The following is a 15,695-nucleotide window of genomic DNA, read 5'->3' as shown; positions in this document are numbered from 1 at the left end:
AATGTGCAATCAAAGATAGTAGCCGAGTCAGCTAGCTAACGTTAGCCTAACTATATTGTGTGGAAATAAAACCAGGTGGGAGTTTATGTAGTGAGCTAGCTAACATTAGGAGAACTTCTGTCCTGAGGCAAAAATAAATAAATAAATAAATAATATAATATAATATAATATATATATATAACAAATATAGGACAAAGCGACATCCAGGAGTCTGTTTATATTTAAAAAAAAAAAAAAAAAGTAGCTAACAGCTAGCTAGCATTTTCTAAATATATATAAAATATAAAATTTATATACGTATCATTAGTAGGCTAGCTAACTTATATAACATCTAATCAAAACCAATATCCAAGTTTGCTAGCGAGCTAACTTAAGCTAAACTATCATATTCTTTAGTTGAAAAGTTTTTGTGAAAGCTAGCTAACATTAGACTAACGACTATAATGAGCAGTTAAAAAGAGGGGGCATGTTTGCTAACAAGCTACAATCTCTTACGATCTAGCTAACTATAGGCTAAGTACTATAATGTGTAACGCGTAACATGTAACCAAACAACCTAACTTAAGCTAAAACCTAAGAGGAACTATCATATTGTTTACTTGAAAAGGTCTCTTAAAAGCTAGCTAACATTAGGCTAGCTACTATAATGCATAATCAAAACTAGTAGCCAAATTTCCTAACAAGCTAACAAAAGTTAAAACAGTCATATTGTTTAGTTAAAAGGTTTTATTCAAAGCTAGCTAACATTAGGCGTAGTTGAAACTAGTACCTAAGTTTGCTAGCAAGCTAGTCAAAAAGATCTCTTACAAGCTAGCTAATATTAGGCTAAGTACCATGAAGTTATTTCTGCACACCAGCTAACACTAGGCTAACAATATAATGGGTAATGAAAACTAGTAGTTTGCAAAGAAGTCAAAGAAAGTTAAAACCATCGTCTTGTTTAGTCGAAAAGATCACGAGCTAACAATCATAGTCTATCTACCATAATGTGTCATCAATACTAGTAGCCATGTTTGCTAGCTATAATGTTCAGTCGAAAAGCTCTCTTAAAAGCTAGATAACATTATGCTGACATTTATAAGGTGTAATCAAACCAAGCACGTAATTTAGCTAGCCACCATTATCCTAACTATTGTGTATATTGTGCAAATAAAATCAGGAGCCAGTTTATTAGCGAGCTAGCTAACATGAGGTCAACTTCAGTCCTATTAGCACAGCAGCGCTATCAAATCGGCTGCGTTCCTTCAGAAAGATGTTTAATGATTCTGTGCTTCATACCAAGCTAATAGATCTAACCAGCTACAGTGTGTGTGTGTGTGTGTGTGTGTGTGTGTGTCTATGCTCTTTAAGTAAAGGTCAGCAGTAGTGAGAAAGTGACGTATCAGCACTTTAGCAGTGGCTTGAGGACAATCAATCACAACAGAGGTCAGCCTTATTGAGGCTCCGCACACACACACAGACACACACACACACACACACACACCACACACACACACACACACACACACCAAACAAATGCCTGGATACAAACATAAAAGCACTGCTCACTAATTAATTAGACATAATTAGTTAATAAATACACACACTCTCTCTCTTCTCTTTTCTCTGTCATCTTTTGCTTTTTGTCTTTCTCTTTCCTTTTCTCTGCATCTGTGACTTTTCTCTCTGTGCCCTTTTTCTATCACTGACTCACTTTTACTTTCTCTCTCTGTCTCTTTCTCTCTTTTTCTTCCTGTGTGTACGTATCTATGTTTCTCTGTTTGTCTCTCTGTGTAATTCTCTCTGTATTTTTTAAACTTTCCTTCATTCCGTCCTCTTTCGTCTCTCTCTCTCTCTCTCTCTCGCTCTCTCTCTCTCTCTCTCTCTCTCTATATATATTTTTACTTTCTTTCATGTCTTCTCTCTTTATATTTTTTACTTTCTTCTCTCTCTCTCTCTCTGTAATTTTTACTTTCTCTCTTTATGTCTTTTGTCTTTTATTCTGTTTCTTTCTTTCGCTCTTTCGCTGCCTGTCTCCCTCTCTCTGTCGCTCTTTTGTTTTTCATCCTCCTTTTACTTTTCCTCTCCCCTTCTGTGACTTTTCTCTCTGTGTAACTTTTACTTTCTCCCTTTATCTGTCTGTCTCTATCAATCTGTCTCTGTCTCTATGTCTCTCTCTCTCTTTCTCCCTTTATCTGTCTGTCTCTATCAATCTGTCTCTCTCTTTCTCCCTCTATCTGTCTCTCTCTATCTCTATGTCTCCCTGTCCTTTCTCTTCTTTCTCTCTTTCATTCTTCAGTCAGTCTCTTACCTTTTCTCTCCCTTTGTGACTTTTATTCTCTATGTATAATTTTACTTTCTTGTTCTGTCTTGTCTTTTTCTGCCTTTTGTCTTCTCTCTCTCTCTCTCTCTCTCTCTCTCTCTCTCTCTCTCTCTCTCTCTCTCTCTCAGTTTCGGCAGTGCTCTGTTTTTTTTCCCCCCCTCCTTCCCGTAACCTCTGCGTGGCCTCTGAGCAGCTCTGCCATAAATCAGTCCTAAGATCATGTCTGCCAGTTAGACTAAACAGGAGCATTTGTGAGGATTTGCTCGCGCTCATTAATCATCCTGACAGTTTGAAAAACACATTTCTCCTTTAATGACTGTATTTGGATAATCAGGCCTCGTTCCCCTCCCTCTCTCCCTCTCTCCCTCCTTCCTCTTTTCCCCCTCTGCAGCAGTTTTCAGTGACAGCTGGCTTTGGTTTATGGCCGAGTCGGAGGCGGTGAGGAGAGAGAGAGAGAGAGAGAGAGAGAGAGAGAACGCTCAGCACCACACCTATGTTCTATGTTCCCTGTTCTCTATTCTCATATGACTTGTCTCGTGTCTCTTTCGTACAGATACAGCGCAGGGTCACGGAAGGAGACGGAAGGACAATCGGATGAATGGAGGAGGGTGTGGGGTTTTTTTTGAGTTAAAGGAAATATGGCACGGCGTTGACAGGAGCACTTTCATCTCCGTGCCTTTCATTAGTGGAGAAGTGACAGATTTCTGCACCCCGTCTCACACCGGTGTGGGTTCTGACATCGACGTTCCACCTGAAGTAGTGGTCGCGGTTTATTCCCACACACACACACACACACTCACACACACACCTTCTGAGATCTGATACTGAAATCACTTTTGAAAAAGCACAATTGAAAAAATGATTATAGCAGTGGGATGAGATGAGACACCACGGCAATTCACCCACAATTATATTTACTTTACATTTATTAAAAAAAGACACGCTGTACTTATTATCCATTTATAGTTACATTTAGTGTCGCGGAGCATCCGTGAGGCAAGTTCTCTCACCAGCCTCTCTGTTTTCTCTAAAAAAAATTCATTTTAAAAAGAAGAAGCGTAAACTCCCCTGTCCGGAAGATGACCGTCATGACCTCTGACCTCTACAACGCGCTGACACTGGAGACTCCTTCCTTAAACGTTACGCAAACATATTTCTTCCTAAGGGAAAACTTCACCGTATCGACGATTCCGCATGTTTTCAAGTCGCTCCGAACGAGCTGTTCCCATAGAAACGATAACGTATCGCAGTCCCTCCGGGATTCACGTTTTTTTTTTTCCGATCGTAGAAACGAACGCAAACTCTGCGATAGTCGGAGGAGCGTGCGATTTTTTAAAAATTACTGCGGACTTTCCGCAGATTCGGGCCGAGACGCGTCGTGATGACGTCACACGTGAATCGAACACGGCTTCGGCGGAACACGAGTACGGCTGAAAGGTCTCGTTTACCAACTGCGAAAGGGCGTGCGGAACTATTCCGCGCGATTACGATTTCGCCGATTCAAGCGCAAAACAACTATAAAAGTTTCATCGCCAAATTTTTTTTAAAAAACCCAGACGCAAAATCAGACGTTTCTGGCCGCAACAATCAGAAACACTCTCTCAGTGAGATCGTGTACAGACTGGTATTACAGCGCATCGAATGAGGCCATTGATATGAACCTGTCAGAAAACGAATCAACACCTCCTGACCAATCAGAATCCAGAATTCGGTGTAATATTGTGCAAGTGAAGATCAGCACACGTTTCTCTCCCGTTCCAGGGTTAGTCTCGCCCTGTCAGCGGGTACGCCGGCCCGAAGCGCTCGGCTCTGCTCCGTCTCAGCGTTGGATCGGTCAGCTTTTTGGTCTTGACACATTATTGTGTCATTACGGAACAGTGTGTCATGCTGGCTGTCGCGAGTTTACGCCAGCTGTCATAAAACTGACGCTAACCCAAACCGTGTGTGACAGGAGGTTTAAAAAACCGCTCACACTGTTGTGCCAAGTTTCTGACGAACCGCCTCGGGAAAGTTAAACAGCCACAAATCTGACTCTGTGACTAACGCTGACACCTACACTGAAGTGCAACTGTGTGTGTGTGTGTGTGTGTGTGTGTGTGTGTGTGGAGTTTCTCACAGTGGAGATATAGTACAGAGCATTATGACACATTTAACCCTCTAACACCCTCCGACAGAATATTCTAGATCTGGGACCTGATTTCTTTACATACGTGTATCCTGTTGGTTAAAGGAATAAAGCACGCCATGCTTTATATGGCGCTGTTACAGGGAAATAATCAACAACACAGTGGAGTGATGAAGAGGAGTTACTGTCTGAACCTGAAGCTGATTATTTTCCTATAACAGCACGTCCTGAGGCGTTGTTTTTTTTTTTCTCTCCCACTTTTTTTTACCTATTAAAAAGACTTTTTTATCTGTTTATTGTTGCATTTAACGATACACGTGATACAAGTTAGTTCCTGTTCTGACTTTCATGACGTGATAACAGATATAAACAGCCGTCCTGTCGCCTCCGTTTCTTTCTCTCGATTGAAGTTATTACGGTTGAAATAATAAAAACTCTAATAAAAAGCCCTGAGAAACCTCAAAGACTGTTACGACGCGCTGGAACTGGAGACTCCTTCCGCACGTGTTACATAAATCATCTCCAACAATATGTTTCATATCGACTAGAGTTCTCTTTCAGGTCGCTGAGTATTTGAGCAGTAAGAAGTGTACAGTGTGTATACTTCACTAAGGACCAATGTGGAAAACGTTATAAATAGCTTCCTTCGGTTGCGTTGAGGTTAACACACCTACAGCGAAGTCCTTCAGAGGTATGCGGGTTGGGAAATACCCCCGCCCCCGCCTTCCTCCATTTCAACCCCCAACCCCCCAGATGAGCGTCATGCGTGCTGTCATTTGGAGCACGGCTCTGGCGCGACTCGAACCCGACGTTCCCGTGCCAAGGCACGTTTTTCCACGAGCGCCGAGTTCCCCCGGAGCGTTCCTAAATGGAGTCCAGCTGGTGGTTCGGCGTGCGGCGTATTAGCGGTGCGCCATCGGTACCGCGCCTTCATCACGCTCTGCTGCTGTTTGGTTCGCAGGCCTGTGATGATAAATGGCGTGGACGTGAAACCGTGACGCTCCAATCGGTTGTCGTCGGTGATGTTTGGTTTGTTTTTATGGCTTGTGTTTTGGGGGTTTTCTGTTATAAATAAAAGCCTGGTCTGCTTGGAGAGTGGACAGGAAGCAGAGTTTGTTTTTTTTTTTGGATGAAAAGACGTCGCTTCAGGTCCTGGCGTGTTTTGAGGTGTAACGGGGTTCCGCTGAATGTTCATCAAGGCGCTAGTCACTCAGGACGACGGAGAGACGGAAAGATGGAGCCGGTGTGCGGAGAGACAAAGAGCCAGATGGAGAGAGAGAGAGAGAGAGAGGGAAAAAACGGAGGAAAGGAAGATAGAGTGCGTCTCACTCTGCTTCTCGCTCTGGCTAATTGGAGAGCAACTCCACACGCTGTCATCATTAATCACCGGCGCTGTCGGCTGCATGCCCAGGACACTGCTGAGGCCGAATAAAGCTCTCTCTCTCTCACACACACACACACACTCTCTCTCTCTCTCTCTCTCTCTCGCTCATTGCTGACTGAGCAACGGGGGATGTCAGTAACCTCACATCCTCCACCTCCATTCTAAACCCCATGAGGCTGAATCCTCAGAGAAGAGAGAGATCAATCAAACAGGTGTAGTCCTGCTGAGGAGAAACTTGTCATGGACTGGAATTGTCCTCTCTCTCTCTCTCTCTCTCTCTCTCACACACACACACACACACACACACACACACACACAGGCGACATTAACAGAGCATCGACTTGCATATTGACTCAGCTGAAGCCATAAAGAGGAGAGAGAGAGAGAGAGAGGAAGAAAACTGAGACGGTGAGATGGATGAGGGACATGATGAACGAGCGAGAATGAGATGAATCGTCAAGATGGAGTGCTTTCCCCTCTGTTTCACCTCTCTTCTGCTCTCTTCTCCTCGCTTCTCCTCTCCTCTCCTCGCTTCTCTTCTCCTCTCAGCCATTAAAGACCCGAAGTCCTGTGACTAAAGTTAGAATGAAACACGTCTGACAGCAGCACCTCCACCAATCAGGGCTAGGCGATTATAACAATATAATATCGATATCGTGATCAACTGTATTGCGATACTGAGCATATCGTGCGTAGTCTAGTTTCATTGTGCCGAATTGTTAAAAAAAACTCTTCCTGTTTCTGTTTAGTTCAGGTTTAATTTTGTATAGTTATATCATTTCTTATTTTTCACAGACTTTAAAACTCACACTAACAGATCAATATCTGATTAAACTGGATATTGGTAAAATTGCTCAAATATTCCATTCTTTCATCCAGTTTCAGTCTTTTTATTGTGATATTTTTAACTAACACAAATCATTAGACTGATAATCCGCTACATTTCGTTCCGTATTTTTAATTGTTCGATTGTTCCAGTTTTGTCCTTTTGTTTAATTCGTTTATTTGTACTTTTAAAGTAACAGAAATCACTAACAACGGTTATAATACATTTTTGCATACTTTAATAATCACAGATTAAATGAAATTTTATTTTCTGACAGTTGTTCTAATCATTCCTTGACAAACCTTTTTAAAAAAATCGTAAAGAATAATTATAATCATTTTTCCAGGCCTTTCTACGAACACGTCCATATCTGATGTTAAAATCAACTTTTATTCGACCAATTACATTTGACCCCCTGTCCTGTTTCTTTTTAGACTTTAAACAATTTTATAAGTATATATTTTTTGTATTTTTTGTTTAATATATATACGTTTTTGTGCGCTCTCGCACTCACAGTAATAGATTCATATCTTGATGTTTTTGTTCGCTTGATTTGACGTTTAAACCAATTTAGCTTTCGCTATTTGCTCACAATGTACCCCGTTTCTGTGTCATTTATTAATTTTTAGTAATATTATAAAATAATTAACTGTACAATTTTCGTGTGATTTGTACACTCAAGTAAACTTTGCTGTTAAAATAAAATTTTTTCTACCAAACGATTCATTTTCTGTTCGTGATTTTTGCATTTATTTATTTAATCTTTTTGGGTGAATCTTTAAAAAACATCTCACAATTTTTGGTACTATTTTTTGAAATATTTTTTTATTAAAATAAAAACCACACACATTTTTGTACTCCCAGTAACAGACTAGTAGCTGACGATATTAAAATGAGTTTAGTTTTTTTACATTCGTCGTTGCCACATCCGAGCGCTATTTTGCTGGAACTTTGAAGAGAAATAAATATCGTTGTGCATGTTGTGCATCATGAACACAAGTACTACAACGTTCTATTTGTGCCATATCGCCCGTCCATCCCACCGATTGCACCGCGCTACTGCAAATGTAAAAGAAAAATTGCTGTAGTAACCCTCCACCTCCACTAGGGGCAGCAGAGACCAAGCTGATGTGAGATCTTTGCTATGTGTAGGGCACTAAATAAACTTCCTGTCTTAGTCACAATGACAATTCAGAAGAAGTTCCATATATATTGTAATTACTAGTTTTTTTAAATTTAGAAAAAGCGTATTATGACATAATTGATCATGATATCGATACCGAGGAACCATTTTTTCATGTGAATGTGAACTTCCACCGAATTGCTAGCTTAATAGCGATAATCTCAGCCTTCAAAGACAGAAGAACATCCTCGTCCTCGTGAGCATCTTTAAAAACTTAAAAACCTTTGCTAAGAAGCTTTAGTGAGGGCAGAGCTGACCTTGCTGGACAAGCTGGACTAACTGAGGCTCTCTGGTGTGATCAATTCACTTAATGGTCCTGTCAAGTGACACCTGTGCAGTGTCCTCTTCTGTCTGAAGTGCTAATGAACTCAGAGTGTGTGTGAGCGTGTGTGCGAGAACCCATCTCTCACTCCAGCCTGCGTTAACAACCTTCAAGATACATTACAGTGAAATTACTCGCGCTACAACAGCGAGTGCTTATAAATATTCAAACGTCCCACTAGTCGTTGAAGCTAGCGCCCAGAACTAGCTCGGTATCCGAGCGACCTTCATCAGCCGACCCCGCAGACCTCATACGGCGCTCCGACAATAAGGGCCGTCCTCCTGAGGGTCGTCCCGGGGACGCGTGATAAATATTTCTCCGCGAACAGACTCCCGTTGTCGTCTTTTGGCCTTCGTGTGACGCGAGCGATCCATCAGAGCTTGCGAGGGGGCGAGTTCAGGCCCTCAGCAGGGTTATTACCGGCCTCCTACGGAGCTGTGGTTAAGAGTCACCGGATTGTCCGATGCTGAGGAAGCACTTTACACGACAACACTGCTGTGGAGCTACAAGCGCTGCACTTTAACTTGGAAAACTATGTGTCGTACGGCGGGTTTAACAGCTATAGACGTTCATAACTGCTAAAACTATCACAAATACCCATTACAGACCTGACAGCCCCAAAGAGGAGAAAGCAGTCCTTTCAGAAATCATGTACGTGAGGTAAATACGGGGGTTTCGTGGTAACCACAAGGCACTCGATGGTGGAAAAAGCTGCTGTTTGTCTGTTTTAGTTAAGTTAAAGTGCCACGTTTGACCAGATTCTCTAATAAACATAGCTAACCGATGTAAACTGTGTAATGACAATATCCAAAATACAATATCTGTGTAATGTTAGCTAAGCCAAACATACAGTAAGAGCTTTTACTTCATGCTAACAAACACATATTTCAAGATTGGCGAGAAAGGGGGCGGGGCTTCCACGGGGTGAGGTCAAATCGGAGATTTCATAACACCTACGTAATCATTCCAGATTAATACGTCCGTTGCCTCGTCTGTCGTTTTTACTGTTGGAACAGTAGCAACGCTGCGATTTTGGTGCGTTTTTGTGTGACACCTCGTACGAGCGTCCCTCCAGCGTTAAAATGCAGAGTTTATACACAGAATGCGTAAAAGATTGGCAGGTTTGCCGTTAGCATATCTACAGTGATCTATACACGCCGTTCGATAATGCTGTACCGGTACTCCATATCTACTCTCGATGTAGAAAAAGATGAGAGGAACTAAAAACATGAATATAATCAAGTTATCATTTATTTCACAAAATAAGACATTCTGTTTAAGTGTATAGCGCCACCATGTCTACAGAGGACTCTTAATTGTTGGTATTCATCTCCCCCCCCCCAACACGTTCCCGTCAACCCTCCAGTAAACTCTCCCCAGCTTGCAGAATCAGTCACCATAGAAAATATATCACATCTGTCTGTTTACGTTTTATTCTTTTGAACTGTACAAGTACAAAAAAAAAAAAAAAAAAAAGAAAGAAAGAAAATGGCAAATTTCCAAGAACAAACCGGCTGTCAGGCAAGTCATGCTTGCTGGAGCACGCGAAAGCAAAAGAGAAAAAACAAACAAAGTGACAACCGAAAGATAAATGAGTTTGTTATAGAAAAGTATTGTGGAAAGAGCGATATTGATCTCTGAAAATATTGTTCCTGTACCAAAGTGACAACGAATGCATTTAGACGGTAAATGTTTCCCAAGTACAAAGCCAAGCGCTCAAGAGAAAAATAAATATACCTTCTTTTTTTTTCATTTTATTAATAAACTGAAATAAAACTTTGATCGTCAAATAATATTAAAGTTATCAGTTCCATTATTCTCAGGAATCAAGCACAAGTTCATGTTTCTTTCTTCAGATCCGACAGCATTCAAGCCTGTGCTTCCCACCTCCACGGTTTTACCGAGGTAAATCCATCCATTTAAAGCTCCCTTTCTGGCTGGGAACCTCTTTTGTGGATGGTCCTTGACCTCGTCTTCACCTGTTCCTCGTTCTCTCCACCCGTGCGCCCGTCAAGGGTAACCGAGTGCCGATGCTGAGCCCAGTCTCTGGCCGTAGAGCGCGTAGGGTGAGTAGTACTGGGCCGTAGCAGGGAGAGAATGCATAGGTAAGGAAGGCGCTCCGGGCAAATGGGGTTTGCCATAGGGATGGTAGCGAGCCAGGCCGAGTCCAGGAGAACCTCGAAGCGAGAAGGAGCTCGGAAGAGCCCCGGGGCTGTTGGGAGGTGGCAGGTGTAGGTGGCAAGAAGCAGCTGAAGAAGAGGCGGAGGAAGGATAGGCAGACAGGAGCTTTCCGTCCATGCCAGGAAGGGAGGTATGAGTGCGCAAGTGTGCCAAAAGTTCCTCGGAAGTAGCGAAACGTTTGTCGCAGGGCCCACTGACGGAGACCCAGTTGCAGGCATGAGGAAGGGAGTCACTAGGAAGCATGAAGCCGTAGGTGTAGAGCGGGTGGGAGAGGGAGCCGGAAGCACCGGACGTGGACAGAGAGGCTGGATGGAGCGCATGGAGGTGTGGGGAAGGGTACATCAATGGGAATCCTGACTTGAGAGACGAGGACGGGTCGTGGACGCAAGTGTTGCAGTTGCTTCCCCCTAAGTGGGGCGCATTGGGGTAAGTGAGGCAGTACGGGTCCCGGCACAGGCCTTGCATAAAAGATGGAGGAGACGTGCCAGTTAAAGGACTGGAGCTTGGGTGTTTCGCCATCCCAGCAGCACCCACTAAACCGGACTTGGCATGGTCCAACCCAGAGATGAACTGGGACGGATAACCAGCGTAGGCACCAACGATGGAGCCGTGGTATCCCAAGGTGGAAGCAGGTAAGGGGAACACGGAGTGTCCTGGTTTGAATGGTGAAATCGGGGCAACATGGCTGGAATTAGCTAAGGATGTCTGCGGTGGTTGGGAATCATTCTTGCTTTCTGGTCGAGGGCTACTCGAGGCACTGCCACTGCTGGAGTTGACACTTGCGCGTGCCTGGCTAGAGTTGGCTATCTGGGCATTGTCAAGTCTGCAGTTATCCAAGTCTTTTTTCCCGACGCGTTCGCTGCCACTGCTGCTCTCCGTGCTGGAGTCAGAACTTCCAGTTTTGGAGTCTACACTGAGGGGTTTCTGCATGGACGGAGACTGCGTGTGGCGGTGTACATGTGCCTGGCCTGGGGCATGCTGGGACGGCGAACACGTCCTCGGAGACGAGGTGTGAGGAGGGAACGACGGACACGTCGTGGTAGCCGAACTCCCACCAGAAGTCCTGAACCCGGATTTGTCGGCTGATCCGCTCAGCACGACTCCGTCCTTCCGGCATTCCGAGTTGTTTTTGGAATAAGGCTTGAAGCTGGACTTGTCCTCCAGGCCCTGCTGCTGCTGCTGCTCTGCTGATTTGAGACTCGAACCGGTCGACCGGCCATCTTTGTCTCCCAAGTTGCCCGAGGACAGCGAGCTCAGCTTGGAGGACGAAGGAGGATCCGGCTTGCCGATCTGGGAGCAGGTCTGAGCCAGAAGAGCGAGCGGACTCTTCTTAGCATCCAGCTGAAAGGAAGAAATCGAGACACATGGTCAGACTGAATACGTTAAAAAAAACAAAAAACAAGAAGGTCTTGGAAATGATCTCCTGGAACTCTAGGCACATCCAGAATGCTTTTAAAGGGGAAGTAAGGAGATAGTGTTTCATAAATACAGCCGTCATTAACGAGACACTGATAATTCGTTTACACACCCCTCGTTAAAAACGATCTGACGCGAAGCTCAAAATACCTGATGACATGTGGTTTATGGAGCTGCTCTGGTACTTACGGTATGTCCAGGCTGCGCTGTTTTTCACGTTTATATATATAAAAACTTCTTCAAACACGAATAGGTCAAGCGTTTTAACACACACGGCACAGTCTTCTGGTTTCACGGCACAGTTTGAGATCCGACGCATTTTACAGTTGCCTTTGGCTTTTTATAAGCAGGTCTGTTTTTAAACAATAATCACAGTGTTAGAATGGTGAAATATTTACTCCTGTGGTTTTACCCAACGCCCCAACCCTGTCACACCACCTGTTCACAAGAATAACGACTGCCTATCACTTCAACCGACTCACATCCTAACATTAATCCTGGGTAAATATAACATGACGTGTTGCTTTATGACCACGTTTCCAAGATCAAATTAAATGTTGGACGAACTCAGTATTAACTAGACAAATATTAACACCAGCTGTCAGACGTGGAAAACAAAAATGATGCATGATCGCTGTAAATAATGATACTGTGTACATGGTAAAATGCGACGGATAAAAACGTAGGAGGAAATAAAAGGAAAAACACGCTCAGAGAACTGTTTCCTACTGTTGCAGTTTCTGGAAATGTACTTTTTTCTTTATTCTTAACAGAATGTCTCATGTACTATATATATATATATATATATATATATATATATATATATATATATATATATATATATATTATATACGCGCACACACACACCTCTTAGAGTAAAAGAAATCTAAGTTTTTATTGTTTTTCCCCCACAGTTTGCACATTGTTGAATATGCAAAAGTTTTAAAAAGTGCAAAATTTTTAAAATAAATAAATAAATAAATAAAATAATTCTACATATGAAACACAGAAATCACTTTGGTAAGAAAATGTTTATTATTATTATTATTATTATTATTATTATTAAATCAGTAAATCAAGTAATTTAATTTTTAGTTCTGAAATTTCCATTGCTTTCCCAAAAACAGAATAAATAACACAATTATTTTTTTAGTTTTAATGGTAATATTTTAATAATAAAGTCAATAATGGCACCAGAGTGCATTACTTATTATTATTATTATTGTTGTTGTTGTTGTTGTTAGAGTAGAATATTTATCCGGACTAAATAAAATGATTTCATTACTTCATCACTAAAACAGAGTGAAGAGTAAAATAAATTGACACCAGGTACAAGTCAATCATTTTTAAACTGTAGTATTATTGTTGTTGTTGTTGTTGTTGTTGTTATTATACCTCGATGGGGAGCGGCGCGGAGCTGAGAGGCTGCAGGTAGTCCGCGTGGAGCATGTGAGCCGCGCGCGCGCTCAGCATTTGGAGAATCCGGACGGGAAGCCGCTTCGCGTGACGCACCGGATCCGCGAGTGGAAGCGAACTGTGGAGCGCGAGCCGTGGAAAGCGAGCCTGGGCTCGTGAATCGCCGCTCGGACCGAGGGCGAGGATGCGGGCGGGGTGCTGGCTGCTCTCCGCGGTGGGGGGACTCGGTGTCCGCGCGACTCCTCCAAAGGGCGAGGGAACGTCGCTCATGTGGCGCGAGCGCGTCGTCCGCTTCTCATTTGCAGCGCGCGAGTATCCGCATGGCGCTGGGCGTCCAAAGATCGGTGAAAATATCCAAACTTGGTTGGGGGGGGGATTAAAAAAAATTTATAATAATAATAAAATCCGAATAAAACAGCAAAACGCGTCTCTATGGAAACGATACACTCCCGCGCACGAGTAATATCAACTCCAAAAAAAACCAAATCACACACCTGTATAATTATATAAATCAATCAGCACCAAAAAGACAAAAACAAGGCAGATGTGGATCCTTTAAACCGAGCAGAAAAATGACATCGAAGAAAATCCCGGAGTACGTCCGGTCCCGTGCTCGCCTCCGTCCGCGCTCGCGCCGTCCTCACTACTGTCTCTGTGCGGTGCCGCGCTCGCGCTGCTCCCACCGAGCTCTAAAGCGGCGCTTCAAAGCTCCCAGCCGCCGGCCAATCACAGCCAGAGTAGGAGGAGACTGTGGTGAAGGGGGCGGGACGACATCGCCCACGCTCCTCCCACACTCCCGGACTCACTGAAAGCGGCGCTGTGCTATGAGGAGGTGTGTGGGTGGATTAGCGTGACCCAAATACTCCACAGAAATGGAGCTAAACCTATAAAAGGAGTAGTGACGTGTGAAAACAAAACAAAACTGACCAAACTGTCAGGAATGTCAACATTTTCCTCAGAAGTGTTGTTAAATTACAAACGAAAAGGCTCTGCACTACCAAACATGACCCTGTAATTACACTTGGCATCAACCGCTAACTGAATTTTCACTTCCTGGACATTAAAACATGTGAAGGTTGAGTCACAACTCAGACAATCACAAGACAAACGTGTCTTCATGCATCTCAATTCTGTTCAGTTTACAACATATAAATATTAGCTATGTTGTCATTTCGATCTGTTGGCTAGTAAGAGGTGTTTACGGGACAACGTAATGATCCGAATTACAATTCTAACATCAAATCATTAAAAACAAACACAAAGACTACAGACGCAATCTCTACACACTTGTTAATTCTTTTTTTTAAAAAAAAAAAAAAAAAAGACTAAAAGAAGCAGAATGAGGAAGATGGGATCAGTCAGAGAAGACGATGTCTAATGTTTTTGAAAATAAAATGAGAAAGATTGTCTTGTTTATTTAACACATGCCCCCAAATAAAAATTTGCTTTAAAACACAAAGAAACACTCGTCATTTAAAACACTTTTATATTTTATTTAAAAGGACACACTTTTCCTCCCCAAAAGATCAGATCAGTCAGTGGATTAAAACATTTTCCCTTAAAATTTGGGAATTTTTCCCTTAAAAAATTATTATTTTTTAATTAAATAGAACACTTTTTTCAAAAATTTGAAAGTTAGGAGACACTCAGCTTCATTTAAAACACTATATCCCCCCCCCCCCCCCCCAAATTGAAATAACTCACCTAAAAAAAAATAGAATGATCAAGTCAGATTTAGAGGAAAAATTATATAAATTAAATTATATATATATATATATATATATATATTAGAAATAATTTTTCATCAAAAATGAGAAATATCAAAATATCAGACATTCTTCTTCATTTAAAACACTTTTCCCCCCAAAATGAAAAAGAACACACAATTTCTTGCTCCATTCCAGTTAAAATCAGCACCTTAGCAGTTAAAGATGTCCACTCTCCTGTTTTCCCGCTTTATTTCTTATGACACCAAATGATTTATTTGACACACAACAACAGCTTGTGTCAAACTGGTGTCGGTTTCCAAAGCCGGAATGTTAATAACTTTATTCCATTACCGCAGGCTGCTTTGCCAACGGAGTAATTTAGTTAACTTAATTATGCAATGAATTGGCTTCATTACTTAAAACCAAAGCCTGGCAGAGCGACTGTTAGAGCAGGAAGGCTGTAATAGTTTAGCGTCTGAATGCCTTTGAAGCTCGAGAGTAATTTATGGCCTATAATTGTTCAAGAGTTTGAACTGCCTGCATTATTTCATCCTTTGTGTGCTCTGGGTACACAAAGGCGAGGCTTGTTTATGGTCCAGGCTAAGAATAGTCAATGTTCCTAACTAAGGAACGAACAAACTGACTGACTGCTCACACCACGCCCTGTTACTTACAGGAGTCTTTCCAAATGACCAACCGTAAAACGAACAGAATACCCATAATGCATCGTGCTAGTGTAAAACCAAATTGATGGATGATGATAAGACGTTTTAAATGGCGTTTGTAACATGGTGCTGTTGAATTCTGGATTCTGATTGGTCCGGTTATCTT

The 15,695-nt window shown here is 42.4% G+C and overlaps 1 protein-coding gene across 1 annotated transcript; it reads right to left on the bottom strand.

The window, feature by feature from the left end:
• Positions 1-9,371: 9,371 nt before the first annotated feature.
• znf703 (zinc finger protein 703) lies at positions 9,372-14,811 on the bottom strand. Its single transcript, XM_053610558.1, has 3 exons — positions 13,650-14,811; positions 13,135-13,514; positions 9,372-11,664 (listed from the first exon to the last, which is right to left on the bottom strand). Exons 2-3 carry the CDS (start codon positions 13,423-13,425, stop codon positions 10,153-10,155), a joined length of 1,803 nt encoding a protein of 600 aa, XP_053466533.1. The 5' UTR covers positions 13,426-13,514; positions 13,650-14,811; the 3' UTR covers positions 9,372-10,152.
• Positions 14,812-15,695: the final 884 nt, after the last annotated feature.

The sequence above is a fragment of the Ictalurus furcatus genome, chromosome 22 (assembly GCF_023375685.1).
Source record: "Ictalurus furcatus strain D&B chromosome 22, Billie_1.0, whole genome shotgun sequence".
NCBI lineage: Eukaryota > Metazoa > Chordata > Actinopteri > Siluriformes > Ictaluridae > Ictalurus > Ictalurus furcatus.
Note: the sequence above shows the minus strand (reverse complement) of the source record. Positions and strands in the feature narration are given on the sequence as shown.

Coding starts and splice junctions, on each gene's coding strand:
- znf703 (XM_053610558.1), bottom strand. CDS start 13,425: ATGAGCGACGTTCCCTCGCCCTTTGGAGGAGTCGCGCGGACACCGAGT. Junction 11,665..13,134: donor CCGCGCCGCTCCCCATCGAG/GTATAATAACAA, acceptor TCTTCCTTTCAG/CTGGATGCTAAGAAGAGTCC.